The 23,701-nt window shown below is 36.8% G+C and overlaps 7 protein-coding genes across 11 annotated transcripts; 3 read left to right on the plus strand and 4 right to left on the minus strand.

Annotated features, from left to right (window-relative positions):
- The first annotated feature begins 70 nt into the window (after nt 1–70).
- LOC103846746 (DEAD-box ATP-dependent RNA helicase 15) lies at nt 71–3,435 on the plus strand. Of its 4 annotated transcripts, XM_033282638.1 has the most exons (12): nt 71–191; nt 323–436; nt 600–700; nt 930–1,102; nt 1,188–1,419; nt 1,505–1,623; nt 2,164–2,229; nt 2,265–2,449; nt 2,549–2,693; nt 2,792–2,875; nt 2,972–3,035; nt 3,136–3,427. In XM_033282638.1, the coding sequence occupies exons 2-12, from the start codon at nt 324–326 to the stop codon at nt 3,144–3,146; spliced, it is 1,293 nt and encodes a 430-aa protein (XP_033138529.1). In that variant the 5' UTR covers nt 71–191; nt 323; the 3' UTR covers nt 3,147–3,427. The 4 variants fall into 4 exon arrangements, with proteins under 4 accessions (XP_033138529.1, XP_009121983.2, XP_009121982.2 ...); XM_009123735.3 differs by lacking the exon at nt 2,164–2,229 and having other exon boundaries at nt 314–436; XM_009123734.3 differs by lacking the exon at nt 2,164–2,229 and having other exon boundaries at nt 72–191.
- Nucleotides 3,436–3,491: 56 nt separating this feature from the next.
- LOC103846747 (ethylene-responsive transcription factor SHINE 2) lies at nt 3,492–8,393 on the minus strand. Its single transcript, XM_009123739.3, has 2 exons — nt 4,618–8,393; nt 3,492–4,252 (listed from the first exon to the last, which is right to left on the minus strand). The coding sequence occupies exons 1-2, from the start codon at nt 4,695–4,697 to the stop codon at nt 3,769–3,771; spliced, it is 564 nt and encodes a 187-aa protein (XP_009121987.1). The 5' UTR covers nt 4,698–8,393; the 3' UTR covers nt 3,492–3,768.
- An 80-nt stretch (nt 8,394–8,473) lies between these two features.
- LOC103846748 (adenine phosphoribosyltransferase 5) lies at nt 8,474–10,618 on the plus strand. The gene is made up of 6 exons (XM_009123740.3): nt 8,474–9,270; nt 9,384–9,494; nt 9,649–9,741; nt 9,839–9,988; nt 10,081–10,139; nt 10,305–10,618. The coding sequence occupies exons 1-6, from the start codon at nt 9,180–9,182 to the stop codon at nt 10,371–10,373; spliced, it is 573 nt and encodes a 190-aa protein (XP_009121988.1). The 5' UTR covers nt 8,474–9,179; the 3' UTR covers nt 10,374–10,618.
- A 1,131-nt stretch (nt 10,619–11,749) lies between these two features.
- On the plus strand, nt 11,750–13,365 carry LOC103846749 (vesicle-associated membrane protein 713). Its single transcript, XM_009123741.3, has 4 exons — nt 11,750–12,201; nt 12,378–12,568; nt 12,782–12,945; nt 13,067–13,365. The coding sequence occupies exons 1-4, from the start codon at nt 11,982–11,984 to the stop codon at nt 13,155–13,157; spliced, it is 666 nt and encodes a 221-aa protein (XP_009121989.2). The 5' UTR covers nt 11,750–11,981; the 3' UTR covers nt 13,158–13,365.
- Nucleotides 13,176–14,266, minus strand: LOC103846750. The gene has a single exon (XM_009123742.3). It carries the CDS (start codon nt 14,212–14,214, stop codon nt 13,492–13,494), a length of 723 nt encoding a protein of 240 aa, XP_009121990.1. The 5' UTR covers nt 14,215–14,266; the 3' UTR covers nt 13,176–13,491.
- Nucleotides 14,267–14,464: 198 nt separating this feature from the next.
- LOC103846751 (probable glycosyltransferase At5g11130) lies at nt 14,465–17,741 on the minus strand. Of its 2 annotated transcripts, XM_009123743.3 has the most exons (4): nt 16,538–17,741; nt 16,201–16,397; nt 15,268–15,622; nt 14,465–15,192 (listed from the first exon to the last, which is right to left on the minus strand). In XM_009123743.3, the coding sequence occupies exons 1-4, from the start codon at nt 16,763–16,765 to the stop codon at nt 14,530–14,532; spliced, it is 1,443 nt and encodes a 480-aa protein (XP_009121991.1). In that variant the 5' UTR covers nt 16,766–17,741; the 3' UTR covers nt 14,465–14,529. The 2 variants fall into 2 exon arrangements, with proteins under 2 accessions (XP_009121991.1, XP_033138524.1); XM_033282633.1 differs by having other exon boundaries at nt 14,465–15,622.
- A 285-nt stretch (nt 17,742–18,026) lies between these two features.
- Nucleotides 18,027–22,016, minus strand: LOC103846752 (clathrin light chain 2). The gene has a single exon (XM_009123744.3). It carries the CDS (start codon nt 18,697–18,699, stop codon nt 18,130–18,132), a length of 570 nt encoding a protein of 189 aa, XP_009121992.1. The 5' UTR covers nt 18,700–22,016; the 3' UTR covers nt 18,027–18,129.
- Nucleotides 22,017–23,701: the final 1,685 nt, after the last annotated feature.

Genomic DNA, 23,701 nt, shown 5'->3' on the forward strand with positions numbered 1-23,701 from the left:
TTTTATTGAGTTTGTTTTCGTATTAGGCCCATAATAAAGCCTTGTTTGACTCGGGTCAACCCTATCCAGTCTCGCGGATATTGGGACTCTCTCTCTCTCTCTCTCTCTGATATTTTCGTGTCAACCCTATCAAGAGATTTGGAAAACCCTAATTTGATCTCGAGATCTAATCAGCTCCGCTCAATTCTCAGGTATCTTCTCGATCTTCAACTAATTTATTGTGCTTAGGATCTAGTAACGATGTCTGTGTATACGATTTCTCGCTGAATCTGAGGTTTCGTGGAAATTTATCTGAAATTTGTGTATCTTCCAGCTTGTGAAGTATGGGAGACGTTAGAGAGAGCGAAGCCTACGAGGAGGAGCTTCTGGACTACGAGGAAGAGGACGAGAAACTTCTAGATTCTGCTACTAAAACTAACGGCGATGCCGTGAAGAAGTAAGTTTGTTTTTTTCTCTTTTCGATCTGTTTTATGAGAATATTGGCCACTTCTGAGATTAAGAATGATTTATTGAGTCGTTTGCCTATGAGAGTAGCAATTTGTAAGTTCTTTACTGCAAAACTTCATGGAAGATAATAGTATTTTTGTTCTTTGTGGCAGAGGTTATGTTGGCATACACAGTTCTGGATTCAGAGACTTCCTTTTGAAGCCGGAGCTTCTCCGAGCTATTGTTGACTCTGGATTTGAGCATCCATCCGAAGGCAAGTTCATTTCACTCCTGTCCTTGTTTCTGAGCTTGCATCTTGACTTTTTTTGTTCCGACCACTTATATAATTGCTATGTGTACTGACATTTTAGTTATTTTTTCAGGTAATAAACGCTATTTCGATCTATTGATTTGGAGCGAGCTTAGAATTTCGTAACGATAAGGAGGTTATCTTCTAATTCTAAACGGTTCCTTCGCTACAATTTTCTTTGGCTCTACATCAGTGCAACATGAATGTATCCCTCAAGCTATCTTGGGCATGGATGTTATCTGCCAAGCAAAATCTGGTATGGGGAAGACTGCCGTCTTTGTGCTTTCGACTCTGCAACAGATCGAGCCATCTCCTGGCCAGGTGTCCGCCCTAATCTTGTGCCATACAAGGGAATTAGCTTACCAGGTATGTCGTCCTCTCTGCTTCTATTAACTAGTTCTGCTGCCTGTCCCCAAGCTTTCTCATGCTTGATAATGAAAATTATTTGCAGATCTGCAATGAGTTTGTGCGATTCAGTACCTATCTGCCTGATACGAGGGTTTCAGTGTTCTATGGAGGAGTCAACAATAAAATTCACAAAGACTTGCTGAAGAATGAATGTCCTCACATTGTTGTTGGAACACCTGGTCGGGTCCTTGGACTCGCCAGGGACAAAGATCTCTCTTTGAAGAATGTGAGGCATTTTATTCTTGACGAATGTGATAAAATGCTCGAGTCTCTCGGTATGCTGACCTCTAACATCCTCGTTTATAAAGATATTATCCCTGTCTTTTCTGTTTTTTAACATTTGTAAATATTCTTCTCCAGACATGAGGAGGGATGTGCAGGAGATTTTCAAGATGACACCTCACGATAAACAAGTCATGATGTTCTCAGCAACGCTCAGCAAAGAGATACGCCCAGTCTGCAAGAAATTTATGCAAGATGTAATTTCCTACGGCCAAAACTCTCTCGGTTTCCAAGTCCTGTTCTCTTGAATTATTTGACCACATCTCGCCCCGGAAACCTATCATTTGATACACCTGGTCTGGTCTCAATCCAATAATGCCTTGGGTAGTATGTTAGGGTTCGGAGAACTTGGAGCCTATGAAGGTGTCACTTAGCTTTGGTGTGGCCTTGGGTAGTATGTTAGGGTTCGGAAAATTTGGGAGACTATGAAGGTGACACTTAGCTTCGGAGCGGTTCAGTAATGTCTTTGCGCAGTGGGATCATATATCACCATTGTGTGTTTTTTTCTATTGAGTTGCCATGGTGCTGGGTGGGTTTTGAGTCGGGTTAGTGAGGTTTCAAGGTTTCATCACGCTGAGTGGCCTTAATGTTCCGAGCAATACTGATCTTTGAGGATGCAAAACCTGGTGGACGAGGATCTCAGTTCAGGGGTTCTGTTTCCGTCACAAAATTTTGTTGAAATCTTTTCCTGAGGAAAGCTTGCTAATATATTTTACTCTGATATTTGTTCCTTACAGCCAATGGAAATATATGTTGATGATGAAGCCAAACTGACTTTTCATACAATGTATATTATTTTGAGCGTTCTGATTGTTTTTGTGTCATGTCGTTGTAACAGCACTACATCAAACTGAGCGAGATGGAGAAGAACCGCAAGTTGAATGATCTTCTTGACGCATTGGACTTCAATCAAGTTGTCATATTTGTGAAGAGCGTTAGCAGAGCTGGGGAGCTGAACAAGTTGCTTATTGAATGCAATTTCCCCTCAATATGCATTCACTCTGGCATGTCTCAGGAAGAGAGGTTTGTATTTTATTTCTTCCGGACCACCCCCCGATTTGCTCTTAAAGCCGCTCTGGATAGTGACCAATTCTTAATTCTTCACAATGATATTATATGTAGGCTGACTCACTACAAAAGTTTCAAGGAAGGACACAAGAGAATTCTAGTGGCGACAGACTTGGTAGGGAGAGGCATTGACATTGAGCGTGTTAACATTGTTATCAACTACGACATGCCAGATTCTGCTGATACATATCTTCATAGGGTAAGTGTTCGTTTATTTTTTAAATCCTGAGATCTCATATTAATTATTTTGATTCTCACTGAACAAAGGGCTCTTGTAACATTACTGTTATGGTATAGGTCGGGAGAGCTGGAAGGTTTGGAACAAAGGGTCTTGCGATCACGTTTGTGGCATCAGCTTCAGACTCGGAAGTTCTTAATCAGGTATGGAGCTTGATCTTCTTGATACGTCTGCCTAGCTTTGAATTGATATGAGTTGTTGGGGGTATTTAATGGAGTGGTAACTTCTTTTGTTTACAGGTGCAAGCCAGGTTTGAGGTTGATATAAAGGAACTTCCTGAACAGATTGATACTTCCACATACAGTAAGCGTCTTTTATCCTTTTTTACGAGTTCTTCAAAACAGCTAAAATGTTTGTTTCTGGTTTTGACATCTGACGTTGTTTCGTGTTATTCTTTGCTCAGTGCCCTCTTAAAGTAGCATCGTCTCTCAGCGAGAACTTCAGGTTACAACAGGCGTCAGAGAGCTTTGCAACTATCGTCAAACATCATCCCCTCTAAATTTCCATCTTTGTTCTTTTCTTTCTGGACAAATTTTCATTTAGACCGTTTGCAACTCTTCGGTAAAAGAGATCGAGTAACTCGCCAGAGCGCACTGTTAGATTATGTCGTGTGTGTGTACAATATTTACTATGTTCGAGTATTCATGATCTATAGTCTTTGAACCAAGATATATTCGTAGTCTGGTTCATGCATTCTTGGAAACCAGTATGTATTTTGTTTCTTGATGTTCTTTCTTATAATATCGTTTTAGTTGTTAATAACAGTAAATTGACATTTAGTCCCATTCATTCAATGATACAAGGAGATTTATCGATATAGACCCCAAATCTTAATATACACCAACCCCATGTGTGTGTATATAATACATTTTTACACGTATTTTTAAACAATTTTGTTACATGTATTATGGATTGATAGATCCATCTTAATCACACTATAAACTGTGGAAAGAATATAAAAAATCCGAAAATCAAGCTTGTGAAAAAAAAACCCACCATTATTCTTCTTTAGACTTTCATCCGGTAAGGTAAAAAGTCAACTCCAGTTCAGCAACTCCTCGATCATTTCCATAGCTAACTGATCCTCATCAACATTAGCTTCTTCTTCTACGTCTTCTGCTTTCTCCACGTCTTGTTTCTTCATCCCCAACTCATGGGCACTTTCATTGACTACGTTCCCGAGTTCGAGACGCATGACCCAGTTGGGACTCGTTTTCGACCCGGCCCGTTTCTGCCAGACTCCAATGTGGGAACTGTCTGTGTCTAGACGGAGACACGTTAGTGATGGCGTTAGGTCTTTGCAGCTCTTCCTTAGCTTAGCGTTCAAGAGCTCAGATAACGACTTTGTAGACATCAAAGGTGAGTTAGGGTCGTGATCATTGTCTGAGCCTTGTTGCTCCGATTTAACGACCGGGAAATTAGTCTTAGCGTTTTGGCCGTTCATTAGAAGAGCTGCTTGGTCGTAAGCCCTCGCAGCCGCTTCTGCTGTTTCGAATGTTCCAAGCCACACTCTTCTTTTCCTGCATATAAATTTCTCACACATATGTAAATACATTACTCGTTAATACATACCAGTTTGGAACGGTAAACTTTAGTGTTTACATCTTCATTTCTAGTTTGTTTTGTACCTATAGAGAGTACACATTTTCAATTATAGGAATATCCACATTAAAACGTTTACAATGAGGGTGATTAAATTCAATCTACAACTTCGATCACTTTATGGTTTGTTTTCGTCACATATTCAGCCTAAATGATCTTATAATTGAGAAATGAATTTTGATGAGAACAATAATGTCTTTCATATGAAAAATGCAAGTATGTAAGGAATTTAAGTAAAATAATTGGTATCATATATAATAACATATATAGACACTAGACTTACAGTAGAGGATGGCGAATCTCAGAGACCCAAGAACCCCATTGGCGTTGGCGAACACCTCGAAACTTTCTCGAGTGTACCATCTTTTTAATTTTTTCTTCAATCTTTCTTCGTTTTTAGGGTTCTTAGTTTATCTCTAAGAACTCGGACAACCAGAAGAGAGATAGAGACAAATCAGACGGGTTAGCGTCTGATGTTACTGTTTTATGTCTCCAACTAACTATTTATATAGAGCTTCACGTTGAATTTTCTCTTTTGTTTGTAAATTGACCTTTTCGTCTATGATCTATAATCAAGATGTTTTGAGCCCACTATTTGTTCCTCAAGCCTCCGTAACATCAGTAGATATCTAATGCTTCATTTATCAACACAACTTCTTTACTTTTTCTGAATGACTCTAGTTTATACACGACTTGAACTTTCATTTGTCTAACGTAACTTTCATGGCCATACAAGGACTGATCATGCCTAAGTTTTGATACCCACAAATTTTTTTATCTCAGCGCTTATATATAAAGGTGTATTGGTGGAGTATATTGGTTGACAATGTACTGATGTACTATATGACAACATAAGCAAGGAACGATTTTAAAATCATATGCATTCAACATAAACAAAACATAGAGTCTTGATTTACGGTCTGATCTCAACTACACTTGTAAACTGAGTTACCCAAAATATAAGAAAAAAAAAACTTATTTCACACAAAACTGATTTTTAACCTATCTTTGTTGGATGTAAGTAACATAGCGACGAGGTCACGTCAGATATTCAGCTTAGTTGACCGGTGCACCATTTGTTTATCTTCCACTTTAAGTCAATTTTGTCATTTATCAATTTTCCAACCATATATGTAAAATAAAAGCCAAATAAATATCGTTGGGTCGGGTGGTGAAGGCGGTAGATATTTCAACGTTCATTTAAGGTTAAACCCACAATAGATCAAGAACTATTTAGACTTTATGCTAGATTAAATGTATACACCAACATTTGGAATGATGTTTTTAGTCCTATATGGTTAGGCACTTACTGTAACTGAAGTTATAAATAAAGGTGGTGCCAGTATTTGATCCACACGTGTGCACATAAATAACAGCCTCAGCTTTTTCTTTTTGTAACAAAATATAAAAATGATAGTGCAGAAAACACCAATGTTTAATCAAGCCGACATTCTCGGATTTTGTCATAACGAAACTAAAAAAGAAATATAACTTTTATTACCAACTTAATGTCAATAGTTTCTTTTTTTATTGCTTTAACAATATTAGTTCTTACTATTTGTGTAAACCATCCGATGAGCAGTTCATAATTTGTTATGTTACCTAGTACCTACAGACAAAAGTAATGTATTGTGTTTTTTTTTTCTATTGAGAAAAAATGAATGTATATGTTGCCTTCTCATAATACACACGTATTAAAGTTACATACGTTAATACGTACATAAATTCGTGTTTTTGTTCAATACAGACACACTTCGAATTAAAGCTGTCTTCCATGATTTACTATCAGCGGTGAAAAATCTGAATGAGCAGTTGAAAAGTTCAGATTGGTTAACATATATATACAGCGAGGAGTAAGCAAACTTCAATAGCTTTATTGGTACTAAACACTTTTCAAGGAAAGTGTGCTTTAAGTTATTAGGTTCCAGTATCACTGGTGGAGAGGATAGGAAAAACGATCTGAACCTGTTCTGATGTTTGGTCTGAAGGGACAAAAAACGGTCTGAAACATTTTTGATAGAAAAATGAAATAAAAGATACAGACGCTAATTTTTACAATAAGTTTCACACTATGGACAAAACTGATGAAGGGGATATTTAAAGTTTGTGTGATTAATTGTAATCGTAGCTAACAATACAAAAGTAGATTGTCACACTCGGTAAATGATATTCTATCAAAGTAGTAGAATTGAATAATGTTTTCTTTGGACTTTTGTTTTTTTTTTTTTTTTTTTTGAACGATATTCTTTGGACTTTTGTTGATAACTTGATCATATGATACTTCCAATAAAATGGAAAAAGTTTATAGATTGAACAAGATAGATATCCAATCTATAATTTTTGAATGCGTATTGAAACTAGTTCGGATTGTTAATACGTATTTAACATTCCTGGAGATATTTTTTTAATATTTTTCTTGCGACATTTTGTGATGAATTAATAAATAATGGACACTGTAATATTATAGCAAGGATGGTGGATCCCAAACTCTAACTCGGACTTTTAAATTAATCAACTTTTTCTTTAATATTAGTACGAATTCATTAAATGGCTTCTGGTCGAACTATTTAACCGTAACTAATCTTCATCTAACCTAATTTAAAATGTACAGTTGTACACCCACCCCCAAGGTCCTTCATATCAAGAAGGAGAATTATATAGTCAATACTGTTGGGTTTCCATCAATACTCTTTTCAGCGTTGGGCATATGTCTACCAGTCTATGGGCCAAATTGCAATGGTTGATTTGACTCTCGGGATAAAAAATTATGGGCTTACAAACATGTCTTGTTTCCACAACCATTGTGTTTTAAAATTTTCTAAAACCACAATGAAATCGCAGTTCAAAAGGGTTCTTATTTCTTAAACATGCCAATTCACTAATTTTACATGCTTCTTAAACATGTAAAATATTACTCTAATAGATTGTCTTTCTTCTTACAGTTGCGCTTGTGTTATCTTTAAATTTGACAATAGTTAAATAATCTAGATAAAATTCAATATGATGTTAATCATTCATACTGAATGATTATTTAGTTATTAAACTACATCAAAAAACTTGGGATATCTCCTCGAAGTTGCCACTTTATTTTTTGTCTATATCTGAACTAGTATTTTTTTGATGGTGCTGATAAGAGCAACTCTATACATAAGCTTTTTGATTTCTATTTCTTTAACAATATAGATACTCTCATATACTCCATATGCTTAGATTGCTTTTCAACTTGAACTCTGATATATTCATAGTTTCTAAATATAATTAGGAGGAATTCTTCACTCAACTAATAGAGCTATGTGTATGAAACTGGATGGTGACCCTTTTTATTGTGTTAAAACCTTACAAGCATGTTATGGACTCATGTTTGTAGGCTTTGCTGTGGAGGATATAAGATTCGGTGGTTGGAATTAAATTGAAACAAAGCTGTTGGGACTGTTGGTTTTGTAGCTCGTGCAGTCCTTTCTTCTTGTTTTTCTGTTTAAACTAGAGAATGATTTTTTCAGCTGAAAGCTATATGGATGTTCTAATTTTCTAGCCAACTATAATCACGTGGTTTTTACTATTTCTTTGCATGAAAACTATCCTAAGAAATTATTGTCTATTTATCATCATCCATGATAATCATTTCAGATTCACACTAAGAAAATATTTAAAATTTAGTTACTCCACTAACCTTTTATTATATTCTTGATTTAATGTTTTTATAAGTTGACGTGCGGTTGCATGTTATATTTTGGTTGAGAAAGTGTAGTTAGATTATAATTAATCATATCTAAAGCTGAATTCAAAACTAATATATGTACCATACCATCTACCAAAAGGTCCAAAACCATACAATTTGGTAATAGTTAGCATGTCCCACTCAAATTTTGGCGCACCTTGACTCTTTACTAATGATAGTATTTGTGTTTGATTGCTTCTGTACTTAAGTACTTTACTTACGCTTTGGTTTCACATAAAAACCAGTACTGCTGCTAGCTAAAAAGTAACTGTTACATACGCAATCTGTAAAAACTAGTTCTCCTACTTGCACAAAAGTTTAGTGTAGGAGACAGAAATGTTAGCACCTACGAAGAGAGGTTTAAGGGAAAGAGAGATAGCTGACTAGAACTAAAAGTAATCTATCCCCCACGCCTACAAATATACTCCAGTTCGCAAAATATTTATTTATGCAAGTTGATGGGGATGGAGGAGACATGCTACAAAACAAGGAATGTGAATATGTGAACTAGTTATAGGAGAATGGGCGCTTCTTTTTATAGAAATGGTTTTATATGCAGAGAGGCAGAGAGTATCGAATCTCTCTCTCTAATTATAGGTCTTTTGTTCAAGACTTTTTTTTTATCAACGTTAAGACTATAGAGTGAGAGAGAAAGAAAGACAAAAAACCAAAGATTATCTCGAAGATCAATAAGATTTTCTTTCCACCTTCGGATTCTCTCCCTCTCTTTAATACTACTACTACTACTTGGCACTTGCTACTAGCCCTTGTGATTATTGCGGTTCATAAATTCTATGTGCCGACTCAGTTCGTGCGTGGGATACACACACTCCAATCTCTTTCTGCTCTCTATTAAAAAAAAAATTATTTAATGCTCTCTCACAACTACTTTCTTCTACAAGTGGCGGTGAACAGAAGAAGACAGAATCACATATAGAGATATGATCTGATCTCATTTCATTTTCCTTCTTTTACGAGGGAAATTTAATACTTCTCCACTTTGAATTATTTCATTTACTCATCAGGAAAGATAGAGAGAAAGAGAGATAAATATATTACTCATACGCTCTTTGACAGATATTTATATATCAGAAAAATTCGTAAGTAGAGTGAAAGGTAGAGAAGCAATGTTTGCGGCGGAGAACGGGCTCAAAGGAGATCCAAGGCTTGAAGCTATATCAGCAGCGATTAGAGTTGTTCCTGATTTCCCCAAGAAAGGTCTTTAAAAACATATTCTTCTGTTTCGTTTCACGAGACACCTGACGTTTTGCATGCTCTTTTCCTGTTATTACAATTCTCTGATAGAAGTCTCTTTGTTTTCTCTCGGACAGGGATTATGTTTCAGGACATAACAACGTTGTTACTGGAACACAAGGCCTTTAAACATACAATTGATATTTTTGTTGATCGCTACAAAGACATGCATATCTCTGTTGTTGCTGGTAAACCTCCTCTATTTTTTTTTTTTTTTTTTGTAAACTAATCTCTATTTTTTTTTTTTAAGTTTCTGTTTTCTTTATTATATCGTCACTATTTTTTACCCAATAAAGAAAAAAAAATCAATTTTCTTACATGCAAGTGCTTGTATATGAATAGGAGTTGAAGCAAGAGGTTTCATGTTTGGTCCATCTATTGCATTAGCCATAGGTGCAAAGTTTGTCCCTTTGCGTAAACCCGGAAAATTACCAGGTAATATTTTACATTTTTTTACTTCATTATCTGTTTTTTTTTTAATTGTTGTTGATAGTCTATTGAGATTCTGAAAACGGCAAAAATGTAATTGTAGGGAAGGTCATATCGGAGTCTTATGAGCTCGAGTATGGACATGACCGTTTAGAGATGCACGTTGACGCCGTTGAGCCACGAGAACGCGTCATTATCATCGATGATCTTGTCGCTACCGGTGGCACACTCTCCGCCGCTATTAGTCTCATGGGTATTTCTCCTTTTTCCTATATTCTTCGATTGATAATGAACTTTTATCTTCATTGGTTATGTGACATTTGTTAACACTTTGACACTATATAGAAAGCCAGGGAGCTGAAGTTGTGGAATGTGCGTGTGTTATCGGCTTGCCTGAAGTCAAGGTGAGTGACATTTCTTCTTACTTTGTTAAGAAGTTACCTTTCGGCTTGTTCTTCAGAAAGGATATGGCTTTAGTGATAGATTTGGTTTTGTGGTTCGGTTTAGGATTATGGTATCAACTGAAATTTACTCGTTTAAGTTTATTGTAAAATTTGGAATTGTGACAGGGACAACACAAGCTGGAAGGGAAGCCGCTCTATGTGCTGGTGGAGCCTAGTGGATTAGATGAATTCTGATTCGGATACAACCCGGTTAATTCCGGTTCAGCTTTTTGTCCTCATGCAGAGACAGAGTTCATGTTCTTTAAAAATTTTGATGTTTGTGTTAACGTATGAGTTAGGACAATAATGTGTACTTTCCACTGCAGCGGTTGGTAAAACCGGGAAACAGAAACCTCTTTACGTCGCTGTTTTGGTGGATCACTAATTAACCTCTTTTTTTTCCGTCATAAAATTCATTCAAAGTGAAATAGCATTTGTGATACACAAACTGGTGGCATAATGAGTAAACTCCAGAAACACGAGCCCACATGAAGGCGGCAACTAGAACCCACACAAGGGTGAATTAGATTTACGACTAATTACTACAAACGAGCATTAAACAAAATAATTCAACAGATTTTAGAAACAAGCACGGGCCAATGATCAGGGAAATATCGTCGCTGCTACAAACCCGCACACGTTAACATCCACTTCTTAACGTCACACCACGATTTACCGCTGCTGCTTACGCCCGCCAAACGGTAACGTCCAAACTCCAAGAACATTAGACTTCATAATCCGACAAGAGGGACCGCAAATTCGATCAACACAACCTTCGGATACGGATCTGGCGCAATCCCATACGACCACTTAATCCTAAAAAGAAGCTCAACTAAACCCCACAACTACGAAGCCTTGTCAACATAATATCACTAGATACTCCCGGACAAAGAACCACACAAGACAAGCAATCACCGCACCCATTAACTTTAGACAAAAGTCTGCTAAACCAATTGTTCAATCCCACTCATAGCAAAACCCAAACTCTGAAGAGCAGCCAAAGGGAAAAAAACCCTTACACAAACGCTAATACCAAATCCAAACCTTACCACTCTAATTCAACAAAGCACAAACAACCAACAAAAACACTTTCTATTATTAAAGAAGCCTATAAAACACTTTCCTAATTTCATGCGTGAAACCTGCAAAGTACAAGTAGTGGTGGGTCTACTAAAGTTATTACTGCTTTTAGAGCTCTGGAAAGAAGTTGGTTGGTATTCTACGACAAAATACTATTCATTACTGCAGTTGTATAGTTCCAAATATTATATATATATTTTTATAATTTGAACTCAATATTAAAACAGAAAAGTGTGTTGTCTGCTTTTGAAACCACTATGATTTGGTCACTCCGTTCATACAATCATATACTTGTTTTATTTTCTTAAAATACAATTTCATTATTTCATAGTTTGCACTTTTCAACAATTGAGTATATATATTAAAAAACCCATGAAATATTAACTGTGAAAAGAAGTATGTTAATTAAAAAAATAATAATGGGCAGTGTATGACAGTAATTAGAATTGGGCCACAAGCCCAAAAAGTTTTAGAATGGGGCCAGATACGTTGTTGCGCCTAAAAATATTCAAAATTCAAAAAAGTGGTCACTGTAAGCGGGCTTCAGATTAAAGACTTTTAAAATCATTGTTAATTGCTAAAGACGAGAGATACTTCGATTTGCGAGTCGGTGCTTGAACCATTCTGAGATTTCGCAGTCGAATTGATCAGTTTGTGGCGAGAGATTGTGTTCATCTCCTTCGTTGTAGTCAAGATCTGAGGTTTCTACAGTTGCTGGAGTAGATGGCGATCTTATATGCGCTGGTGGCTCGTGGATCGGTGGTGTTATCGGAGTTTAGCGCCACTTCGACCAACGCGAGCTCAATCGCGAAGCAGATTTTGGAGAAGCTGCCCGGCGAAGATGTGGATAGCCACGTGTCCTACTCTCAGGATCGGTACGTCTTCCACGTGAAGCGAACCGATGGTCTCACCGTCCTCTGTATGGCCGATGAAACCGCCGGAAGTAAAGCCCAATCTTCTCAGTTTTTACTTTATTTATTTTTAATTCGATTTTTTTAATCGGTTATGCGGAAGCTCAATTCTAGGGATTTGGAAGCTAAAAACTGTTTGTTTGTGTATATGAGAGTTTGGTTTAGTTAAAGTGTTTTTAATACGAACTATTTTTTCTATATGCGTCAGGGAGTGTTCCGTTTGCGTTTCTGGAGGAGATTCATCAGAGGTTTGTGAGAACATACGGCCGTGCGATTCACTCTGCTCAAGCCTACTCCATGAACGATGAGTTTTCGAGGGTGTTGAGTCAGCAGATGGAATACTATTCCAACGATCCCAATGCTGACAGGGTTAGCAGAATCAAAGGTGAAATGACTCAGGTACAATTGCTTAGACGATCTCCGGTGGCTTACTCTATTTTTGGAGATGCCTTTAAAACTCTCTTTTCTTCTTCTTTTTTGTGTGTTCTCTAATTGATATGACATCAAATAGTTTTTTTTTTCCATCAGTTTATCTTCACTAGTTACTATAGTCTTTGTTCATTTCTTTGGCATTTTTATTAATTTTCTGCTTGCGTTTGTTTTCGTTTTCAGGTTAGGAACGTGATGATTGAGAATATCGATAAAGTCTTGGACAGAGGGGAGCGTCTGGAGTTGCTAGTTGATAAAACGGCAAACATGCAAGGGAACACTTTTCGTTTCAGGAAGCAAGCTCGCCGTTTCAGAAGCGTCATGTGGTGGAGAAATGTTAAGCTTACGTAAGTTTTCTTGTGGAGTTGATCATTTGTTTGAAAGTAGATTTTATAACCTTACATTGTCTTTAGAGTTCTTGTTGTTGGTTTTCTTGGGTCATGGGCTTGTTTTTTTTTCCTTGTACAGGATTGCACTGATACTTGCACTCGCAGTGGTTGTATATATCGCGATGGCCTTTGTTTGCCACGGGCCAAGTCTTCCTTCTTGTTTCAAGTAAGAATACATTCTCTTCTCGCCTTTCCCTTCTTGGGAATTCATCAGGCTCTGCTTTGGTTTTGTAATCTGTGGTAATGCATGGTGTAAAATGTGTGTGTTTTTGTGCTTTGATGTAGAGAATCGATCGTTATTTTAAAATGTTATTTTTCACTGTGAATGCTCAATTGTTCATTCATGTTTGTTTCCAATGCAATATATGCTGTGATATGTGATACATAAGGGTGGGATATAAAACGGCTAAGTTATAGCATTTGCTAGATGATTTGTGAATATTTGTTCAAATTTCTAATCATGTGATCTATATGTAATCATAGAAGTTCTTGACATTAGATGCTTCACAAAATGTCCGTAAAAACAGATTGACCCTGAAACTTCTCGACCTTAGATCTCAGAAACTCGAATCTCTTGTCAAGACACGACCGCTTCATCTCCAAAGACCCCAGTTTCCCTGTTGTCTTCATCAATCTCTCCCGGAACTCCCTCATCTCTTTTTCCTTGTCTGCAAGCTTCTTCAACCTCAACTCCATTTCTTGCTTGGCAAGAACCAAACCTTGCTCGCACGCCTCTTTCTCTCTAGCTACCGTATCACGTCTTTTTATAAACCTGGTTGCCTCAACAACCTCCTCAAGAACAGACCGGAACCAACTTACTCGGATCTTTGCCGTCTCTATGTCCTTAACGATCGCTAGAATCTCACCGGCTCGTGATTCAGTCAGCCGATGCAGAGGCGTTGATTGAAGCTCAATAACAACCTCGGCTAGAGTCTCGAGATGGTATGTCCTTGTGGAGAGAGATTTGAGCTTGGAATCTGATGCGATGTCACCATACTTATCGAAAATGCTCTGAAGAGTGGAGGAAAGACTAGCTTTGACTTTGTATTCTCCAACAGAGACAACGCCAGACGAATCAAAGGTTTTGATGGCAAGAGACTTGTTCAATGGAGAGGAAAGAAGCTCAGGGTAGAGTAGAACACAGTCTTGGTCGTGTAAATTATAAACAGAACATGCTCTGCTCCAAAGAGGAACAGAATGTAGAGAGATATCTGAACATAAACTCATCTTTATCTAGACACGAAAATTAGTTAGAACAGAAGAGAGCTCGAGAAAAATATGAAGCTCTCTTTCCTCTCTCTCTCTTCCTCTTTATAAAGACGTTTCCGTAACAATATTTTATTGCTTTTAGGAGTTTGCAACGATGATGCTGACTTTGACTCGATAAAACTCATCACTATGTCGCGTTCTTGACTTTGTCAACCTTCTCTAAATATAAAATGCAACACGAGAAGAAGTCATAGTCTTAGATATTTAATAGAACTTGTCAACTTGATATGTGTATTCATCTACCAAAGAGTATAACACTATATAGTATCGCTATCAAAGAGGAATACGAACATTAAGCCTACGTAACCAAATAGAATGCATAATCATATGCAACATATCATACGCCTTAGACGGTCTGTTCACCACAAAGTGTTTCCTAACCTCAAGAACTCTCTTCTGCATCTCCAAGTACTCTTCCTCAGATACCGCTTCCAAAATCTTCTTAATCTCAGGTATCTTCTCTACAGAAACATGAACCGAGAACGTCTTCCAGTTCAACACGTCGCTAAACGGGAGAACGTAAGAATCAGCTATGATAACCGGAACGCAACCAGAGTAAAAAGCCTCCACGATTCTCGGACTCGCCACTTCCCAGCCGCTGGGACACAGACAAAACTTTGCTTGGTCCATAAGTTTCGTGTAGCTCATTGACTTGGGGAGATACTCGTAGACAAGGACGTCCTTGTCCTTTCCTTTCCAGTGTTTGAAAAGTACTTTCCTGACTTCTCCGTGAGACCCTCCGGCGAAAAACGCCAAGTGTTTGCGCTTCTGAGGTGATTCTCCGCTGTGTGTAAGCCCTAGTTTGCCGTATTTAATCTTGATCTCAGGCAAAGAAACGTCTCTTATCGGTTTGAATCCCTCTGATGCGTTGGCGTTGCAGAGAGCTCTGATGAAATTCTTGTATAGTGCTGGATCTACCGCTGAAACATCAGGTGCCTTGAACAACAAGGAATAGTTAGGGTTAGTTTTCTTAAAAAATAATTTCACAAGAAATGTGTGACTATTACTCACCCAATCGTGACACGAGAGGAAGAAATGGTCAGCGCCGCGACTTCGATTCCAGTAAGGGTAACGGTCAGAGACGAGAGAGATGTAGTCTTTGACAATGTTTTGGAGACGGTCACGTGAGTAGCTAATGTAAGGCCTATAGACAAATCGTATTATGTTGACGATCCCTACAGGGATGTAGAACACGGTTGCTTCCTCCGGTGAAGCTGCGGCGAAGCGGCTTTTCCCGTTCTCGATCTCGTCCATGAAGTGGCCTTCGATAGCGTAAATGTCGTTGAGAGGACCTTTGTGAAACAGAGGAGCCTCTCCTTCTCTATATGTCCATATCTTAAATCTCTTCTCCATCTCTTTGTGGCTCCTGTAATGAAATTATTTAGAAAAACATTACATATGCATAACTATATTATTATATCTATAAATGGAGAGTATAGTGTAAGACTTTTGACACTTTTTAGCATAGAAGTACGAAAAAGGTGAATGATTATGTTTGCAAAGGTCAAACTATTGAGAGATTGAGAGAAAAGGTATGGAGAGAACTAAAAGCTAAAACTACACTTTACTCGAAAGTATTAAACAAAATTGGAAACTCCAGTATTGCACAGGTTACTAAAAATGGAAAGTCATATAGAACTTTGATGCTGACACATACTATTTTTAGTTGGTTTAGAGTAAAAGTTGGCGAAAACAAAAAGGAAGAGAGTACATATCTATTGAGCACCTACTTGTTATCTACATTTATTTATTAAATCTCCACTATTTATTAAGCCAAACTAATTCAAATCTAACAAGGGAAATGCCTAGTGATCAAACTACACAATGATGTTTAAAAAAAAAAACTGTATACTAATTTGTATATTTTTCATAACATCATGTGCTTAAACCTAAATATGTATAGATAGAGAAGAAGCAAAAATAGGAGAAAGAAAAGGTCTTAACTGATGAAAAGTAAAAGCGTTGAGATAGATAGATCCATTTGATGCGAATCCCGAATCCGAACCATTCCTCCGATCACGACGACGACGGAGATCCACTTCTCCGGCTTTCTTTATGGCGGCTCTAGCCATCGCCAAACCTTCTTCGATTCTCTCCGCCGCTTCATCGACTTCTTTTACCACCGTACCTTCTGACGAAGACTGTTTCATTATAAAACAACATTAATTTAAAAAAATGAATAGAAAATCTCGTAGCTAACATAGCTAACACTAAAAAGACATAACACAAGAAAATAAAAAGAAACAAAGTTAACAAAACAAGAAGAAGAGTTTGAACGTACGTTGTTGAGAGTGGTGAGACATGACGAAGAAGAACGTAAAGGAAAGAATCTGAAGTAAGAGAGAACTGATTCAGGAGAAGACGGCGGGGAGACGGAGAGATGACACGAAGGATCGTCGTCGACGACGGAGGAGAGAAATCCGCTACGGTGGTTAACTGAGTAGAAGAAGAGGATGATCACGAGTAATGGATATAACACAAACGGCGTCGTACAAGTGAGATCCGCCATTAGTAATTAGTAACTTATATCCTATTCCTGATCTACTACTTCGAGGCGTGATTAGGAATCTATAATCTAATATAATTATGGTTTGTTTTGATTTAACAGAAGAAAAAAGAAGAGCTGATCAAGAAGAAAGGATGAATGTTAATTAGGGTTGTGTGTTTGTTTTGGTTCTCTCAGGTTTATTACTCTTTTGTTTTATTTACTTCCCTATACTGAACTATTTATATGTGTGTTACTGATTGGCGCATTATCCGGTTTCAGATTTTTTGGTTAACAAATTCAATTAATTTTATTGTTTTGGTCAATGCATGCCATTCAAGTAATTAAACGTGACTCTCTTTGTGGTTTTTTTTTTTTTGGCACGGTTTAGGTTGGAAGTGGTTCGATCGGTTCTCAAACAAAATATATTTTGCTTTTTATTCGTTTTTTATTGCTTTGAAGATTGACTTAGATTTAAGTTATGGTACTTATCAACACATAGAAATAATTATATTAAAAACATAGATTACATTCAACGCAAATTTATCGATTTGGTTGAGATTTGTTAGGTATAATTGGGAATTATTCCTCAATAAAATTTTAAAATATTCCTGTTTTATATGTAAGGGCTATACGATTCATGAAAAGATCATCAGTAATAGTACGATGTCTATATTTTAGCGAAAAAATATTTTCATTGTGCTATTTGCGATAATACTCAAGATTTTGAAAAATCCCTAAAAGGCCAAAAACGCAATCTACACGAATATCTCTCAATTCAGTCACAAATTACAATATATTAACAAAATAAGTGTATGCTTTTCTTTAATTATATTACTTTCTTTTATGCTTTTTTGAAACTTATTTATATTGCTTTCTTGCATGGCAAGGAAGGAAGGATGAGTAACATCAGTCACCAGTACACTATACAACAGAAAAAAGCAAAGAAACGACAATAAGAAAAGGTAAAGTAATTGTGCTGACAGGCAAGAGCAGAATCAAGATGCGTCTTTGAGCTTAAAGCCTTGGAGTCCATTTGAGATGGATACAAATCTCCTCTGATTTAGCTCCATCTAACTCATATATAACACTCTTGAAACTCTCCTTCTAACATCACTCGTGTTGGATTGTGGTTAAGAAAAAAAGAAACGTTGGATTGCCTTCAGAAGAAGCGAAAATAAGATTTCAGAAAAGCTGTTATTATTATTAATGATCGTTTTTTTTAATTATTTAACCACTTCTTAATGAATTCTGATTGAGTTTAAACATGAATGCTATCAAGTATCATCCAACATGACATAACTATGTTAATAATAACCCACACATGTGCCCTTACAATATCTCAGCTGTATATATAACACACAAAGATGAAAAACAAAGATGGCTTATTAAGCAGCAGCAACAGCCTCGGTGGGCTTTGTTTGAACATTCTTTGGGTGCTGTTTGAGCTTCAGCAATATCTGTCTCATTCTTGAGAGATCGGTTGGCTTGTCAGGCTTTGGACCTTGAATCACAGAGATTGAAGGCTTCTTGGGATCTTCCTCTTTCTTCCCTCTTCGTTTCTCTATAGTTGGAACCTCTTTAGGAACTAGCTCTGCTATTGCCTTCCAGTAGTTCTTGCTGGCTTCCGCGTAAAACTTCTCTTGGTTCTCCACATACAGCTTTTCTTTCTCCCGGTTAGCTGCTTTGTTATTTTCACAAGTTTGCTCTCTCTTCTTATGAAACTCCTCTTTGAATTGATTAGCTTCCTCAATTATTTGGTTCCACAACTCCTTTTCTCTCTTCTCCTTCTCCTCGAGATGAATTGCATTCTGTCTTCTCCATTCTCTGAGAGCAGTTCCCTCATCAGACTCAATCTCCGACGGCGGTTGCAAGAGAGGACCGTCGTGACCACCGTTGGATCCGAAGAAGCCGTCTCCGTTAGAGTAACTGCCGTAAACAGACATCTCCGAGAACATGATAACAACTTTTGTGTTTCAGACCGAACAGTAAGAAAGACGAATCTGTGTCTCTTCAATATATATAGCAAAACCTTTAGCAACAATGTAAGGAAAATTACTATTCTAAAAATGCTAATTCAGTTATTTCCTATTCTTATTTAATAAGATGATTTCCTTTTAATTTCATTGATCATGTGTATGTATCACACGTGACTAATAAAACTCTTTTTCTTTTTACGCAGGTTGGCTCCACCATTTCAACCCCTAGATCCCTAATCTTCTTCCTCAATTGTTCGTTCTTCATTCATAGTCAAATGAAACAAGCTTATTCCAACAGTCAAGTGTCATTAATTATCACTCTCCCTATTTTATATTATATTTGTAGATTCATACATAAATTATGTTTAGTTTATTTAACATTTATCTTCCCTTGCCAAACTTGTCATGGTCCCATATGTCAAGAATCAATAGAGAATGCAAAACATCTTCCACCACAAAATCAATGTCTGGTTCCAAACCGGAAATAGATCTGCTTTTCCCTTGTCTTGGATTTCGTTTACGATTTCTTCAACATGATAACCACAAATGGATCTTCTTTTCTCATGAAATCTTCAGCTGGCAAGTCTTCAAAAGCCACCACTCTCACAATCCCACTATTCTCCCACAATCACACTATTGGGTTAAACGGGTTCTTGAATCCGCTTTCTTTGCCTAAGGGACAGTATAGGAGCTCCAGTTGCAGCTATATCACCACATAATTATATCTTTTCAAATTAATTACTAATACTAGTAATGAGATGTTATTCAAAAAAGAGACGTTTACGTCTAGGGGTACTTTCCTATTGTTTTTTGCATGTTCACATACTTTGTGAATGAGATGTACTTTTTCCCTTACTTTAACTCTTTCACTCCCCAAAAAGCCCTTCTGGTGGACAACCTTTCTAACCTTGGTTAAGTCTAAAGGGGTTAAGCAACTTCCTTGGAGATTGTCGTTACATGGGCTGGTCCCAATTAAATGGTCAAAAATTGGTAGTACATGAAACAGGCATATTATTTGCTAGCCGTTAGATGAATATATTTTAGGAAAAAATCGGACAGTTCTCGTTGAAAGCAGTACAACGATGCTTTAAGCGGTAAAGTAGGTTTATTATGGTCAAAGTCGGTGTGGTCATAGGTATAGGTTTTTGCACATTTTTTGGTTATGGTCAAAGTTGGTGTGGTCACTCCGGCGACTTCTCTGTCTAACAGCACCACCAGTCCAGCTTGACCACGTCATGTCTCGTCCTCCACCATCAAGCTTTTCTGCTCCTCCTTCACGCTCTGCCACCGGCAACGAGGAGATCAATGATTCGTCACGCCACCACCACCAATTAGTCACGCCATCACCTTCCGTTATAACATCACCATTTTATACATGTACTTCTTCTAACTTCGTATCGACGGAGAATCGACGAACAAGACCGGGTGAAACTAGAGCTGCAGCAAGGAGAGATTAATCAACGACATTTATGATTTTTTAGAGGATATAGTAATTTGAGATTGTCTGAGAGGATTGTGTTGAGTAATCGGAGATTTGAGAGGATCTCGGCTAGGGTTAAACCGTCGACGTAGAGATGTGGCGGGGAAGGAAAATCAGCGACAATTAGGGTTGGTGAAAAGCAGGAGACGAGAGAGAGGGAGGAGAAAATAAAACTTGGTAAATAGGTAAATTGGGTTGTGTGTAAAAAATAATAAATTTAACTATGGTAAGAAGAGTTAACTAGAGTAGTCATGGTTTTAGGGTAGTTCAGTCATTTGACTACACTAAAGTACTCCACATGTAGAGAGTATGTCTAGGTGATATGGAAGAAGGAAAAAGTACGTGTGAATGTAAAATTTTCTTCAAAAAAATGTTTATAGGTTTGATCCCACGGTCCCACCTTATAAGAGGAACGTATATTGGCTCATGCTTTCGAACTTTTGTAATCATACTAGGCCAAAACTTGGATAGGCTTCTCGATGGGCCGGCCCAATACTTAAACCATAGACTAATTCCTTAGGCTTGTGCTTTTTTTTGTTCCAATTATTTTGATACATGAGCTCATTTTGCGACTTGTCAACTAGATATTGGTCCTTATATAAAGGATTAAAGAATCAAGGAACTAATTAAAAAAATATCGTCAAATGGTTGGGACATGGGATTTTATGAACTCCATAATTGTAATTTAGTAAAAAGCTGTACTTCGAAACGTAAAGATTGATTGTCGTTATCAGAGCCTGGGGTGGAGCAATTCACACAATTTCATGGACGTACGCAATATATTTTGTCATGACTATTAAGTTTCAACTCTTTTCTTACATTTTAACCTCACTTTTCGCAATCAACTACACTTCTTCGTTCCTCAACTTCTATTTTTCCGGCGGGAGCTCACACTAGATTCCAATTGCCGTTGCCGTTTTCTACTTCGATTTTATTTTGTATATTCTCTATTATGAGTGGTTGTAGATTATCTACGAATATGAATTACATTGATAAAGACAACAAGTATCTTGTTTTGTTTGAAGAGTATGTGTGGATGGATCGATTTGAATTGTACAGGAGACAGAATCACGAACTCACAAAAAGAATGTGGATGAGTTTTAGGATAGAGAAAAATAAAGTGAAAAATGCCAAACCAGCATGGAAGAACGAAAAATGTTATATAAACTCTTGGTGGTTTCTCATCGTCACATGTAGTGTCTCTGGATCGGCTCTTCTCTAGCTATGGTTAATTACTAATCTTATTGAAAGCGTGTGGTTCACTACTCATCACTCATTTCTCGTTTCCCCCACCTCGGCTGCTGACTAACGCTTTGTATTTATTAAAACCTAAATTATCAGATTGAAGACCTTCATATGTGACCGCAATCTTTTGGTTTTGATAGTTAGATGTCACAACTAAAATGAGGTATTCCACAGAAAAATATGTTGAATATCTAGCTAGGTCTCCTCGATCACTGAACTGCCGTTGTTGACCAGTTCCTTAAGTTTTTTTTTTTAATGTAAAATTGTTAATAAACAAAATATTATCAACTTAGGATTCATCAAGACTGGATATCGTTGCCAAAAGAGAAGGATCATATATAGCTCGCAGATTATGATCGTCTGGAAAGAACATAAGTCATCAATTGTAAACTTATACTTTTGGTCTAGGTCTTTAAATAAATTAAAATATTTAAATAAGTTGATAGCAAGCTCAATGATCATTTTCTGATATTTTCCATTATATTTTAGGGATTTTTGCAAAATTGACCTACAACTTAAAGTCAAACACAAAACTAACCTCTCTTTTTTTTTTAAATTGGTTTTGCCCTATTCACCCCACAAGTTCATATAATTTACGAAAATGCCATCAATTTTTTTTTATTTTTTATTTTCGAAAATGACATTTTTACTCTCTCACCCTCATCATCTTCAAGTAATTACAAGATTGCCATTGTCATCAATACCACAACCACCATGAACAACCAATTTGAAGCTCTTAATGCTCCCAAAATCGATTTACCCTTCTTCTTTTTCCATTCTTGTGAACTAAACACAACATATCTCTCACTTTCTCTCCACAATGAGCTAAAAAAACCCAAGATTTTGATTCTAAAATTTTTATGGTTCATAAAGTCATAGAAGCTAACGATTATGGGTGGGTGACTTTCGTTTGTGATTCTGTGTGCTTGGAGAAGCCTTATGTATGCTAAGGAACTTATCTCACCAATTTAAGGTATGACATCGAGTTTTTTTCCAGATCTGTTCGTCAGACGACTTACTTGGGAAGTCGTCTCGCTGTAGACGACTTACCTTTCAGTCGTCTGGCTGTAGACGACTTACCTGGAAGTCGTCTGGTCAACGCAGAGGTTATTTTTGCAATTGACTTTGAAATCTGTAACCTGAGACGACTGAAAGTTAAGTCGTCTACTATTGTTTGGTTTCAAAAAAAATTCCAAAGAACCTAGACGACTTACATTTCAGTCGTCATAGGTTAGTTTTGCATTTGACTGGATAATTTCAGAAGTTTGACTTCCCCAGACGACTTACATTTCAGTCGTCTGGCGAAAATTAAAATAATAATATTTTTTTTAAAGTAAATGACTTACAATTAAGTAGTCATAGGTTAGTTTTGCAATTGAAAAAAAAAAACTTCAAGATTTAATTATACACAGACAACTTATAATTCAGTCGTCCACCAGACGACTTAATTGTAAGTCGTCTAGGACTTTTTTTCGAGATTCTGGTCAAACCTCGTAAATCTTGGACGACTTACATTTCAGTCGTCTCGTGGACGACTGAATTATAAGTCGTCTGTATATAATTAAATCTTGAAGTTTTTTTTTTCAATTGCAAAACTAACCTATGACGACTTAACTGTAAGTCGTCTACTTTTTAAAAAATATTATTATTTTAATTTTCACTAGACGACTGAAATGTAAGTCGTCCAAAAAGTCAAACTTCTGAAATAATTCAGTCAAATGCAAAACTAACCTCTGACGACTGAAATGTAAGTCGTCTAGCTTTTTTGGAGTTTTTTTTTAACCAAACAATAGTAGACGACTTAACTTTCAGTCGTCCGAAATAACAGATTTCAAAGTCAATTGCAAAAATAACCTCTGCGTTGACCAGACGACATATAGTTTAGTCGTCTAGACAACTTAGATTGAAGTCGTCCGCGTCTTCTCCACTAGTTTTTAAGTCTTCTACGTTAGTTTTTGAATAACTTGTATTTTTAAGAGTGATAAGTAACTTCAAGATATGTAAAACTCATATTTACAAAATATGTTCTCTCCCTTAGTTTTACTAAATTTTACTAAGTTTTTCAATGCAAACTTATAAAAAATATGATATGTTTTGACTAGTTACTATTATTTGTTTCCATCTCTTACCAACATTCTTGTTTATTAAGATGAAAAAAGGCCATTGGAGTTTATTATTGCATATGAGAGATCCAAAGATAAGAAAAAGGCTACTGAAGTCTATTATTTCATTGATTTGTAAATGTGTAAACACATT

This window comes from Brassica rapa, chromosome A10 (assembly GCF_000309985.2).
Source record: "Brassica rapa cultivar Chiifu-401-42 chromosome A10, CAAS_Brap_v3.01, whole genome shotgun sequence".
Taxonomy (NCBI): Eukaryota; Viridiplantae; Streptophyta; class Magnoliopsida; order Brassicales; family Brassicaceae; genus Brassica; species Brassica rapa.

Coding starts and splice junctions, on each gene's coding strand:
- LOC103846746 (XM_033282638.1), top strand. CDS start 324: ATGGGAGACGTTAGAGAGAGCGAAGCCTACGAGGAGGAGCTTCTGGAC. Junction 1,624..2,163: donor GCAAGAAATTTATGCAAGAT/GTAATTTCCTAC, acceptor TGTTCCTTACAG/CCAATGGAAATATATGTTGA. Junction 2,450..2,548: donor GGCATGTCTCAGGAAGAGAG/GTTTGTATTTTA, acceptor TATTATATGTAG/GCTGACTCACTACAAAAGTT.
- LOC103846747 (XM_009123739.3), bottom strand. CDS start 4,697: ATGGTACACTCGAGAAAGTTTCGAGGTGTTCGCCAACGCCAATGGGGT. Junction 4,253..4,617: donor GAGATTCGCCATCCTCTACT/GTAAGTCTAGTG, acceptor ATTTATATGCAG/GAAAAGAAGAGTGTGGCTTG.
- LOC103846748 (XM_009123740.3), top strand. CDS start 9,180: ATGTTTGCGGCGGAGAACGGGCTCAAAGGAGATCCAAGGCTTGAAGCT. Junction 9,495..9,648: donor GCATATCTCTGTTGTTGCTG/GTAAACCTCCTC, acceptor GTATATGAATAG/GAGTTGAAGCAAGAGGTTTC. Junction 10,140..10,304: donor TCGGCTTGCCTGAAGTCAAG/GTGAGTGACATT, acceptor GAATTGTGACAG/GGACAACACAAGCTGGAAGG.
- LOC103846749 (XM_009123741.3), top strand. CDS start 11,982: ATGGCGATCTTATATGCGCTGGTGGCTCGTGGATCGGTGGTGTTATCG. Junction 12,202..12,377: donor GGCCGATGAAACCGCCGGAA/GTAAAGCCCAAT, acceptor TATATGCGTCAG/GGAGTGTTCCGTTTGCGTTT. Junction 12,946..13,066: donor TGGAGAAATGTTAAGCTTAC/GTAAGTTTTCTT, acceptor TTCCTTGTACAG/GATTGCACTGATACTTGCAC.
- LOC103846750 (XM_009123742.3), bottom strand. CDS start 14,214: ATGAGTTTATGTTCAGATATCTCTCTACATTCTGTTCCTCTTTGGAGC.
- LOC103846751 (XM_033282633.1), bottom strand. CDS start 16,765: ATGGCGGATCTCACTTGTACGACGCCGTTTGTGTTATATCCATTACTC. Junction 16,398..16,537: donor GTCTCACCACTCTCAACAAC/GTACGTTCAAAC, acceptor ATAATGAAACAG/TCTTCGTCAGAAGGTACGGT. Junction 15,623..16,200: donor AACGCTTTTACTTTTCATCA/GTTAAGACCTTT, acceptor ATTTCATTACAG/GAGCCACAAAGAGATGGAGA.
- LOC103846752 (XM_009123744.3), bottom strand. CDS start 18,699: ATGTTCTCGGAGATGTCTGTTTACGGCAGTTACTCTAACGGAGACGGC.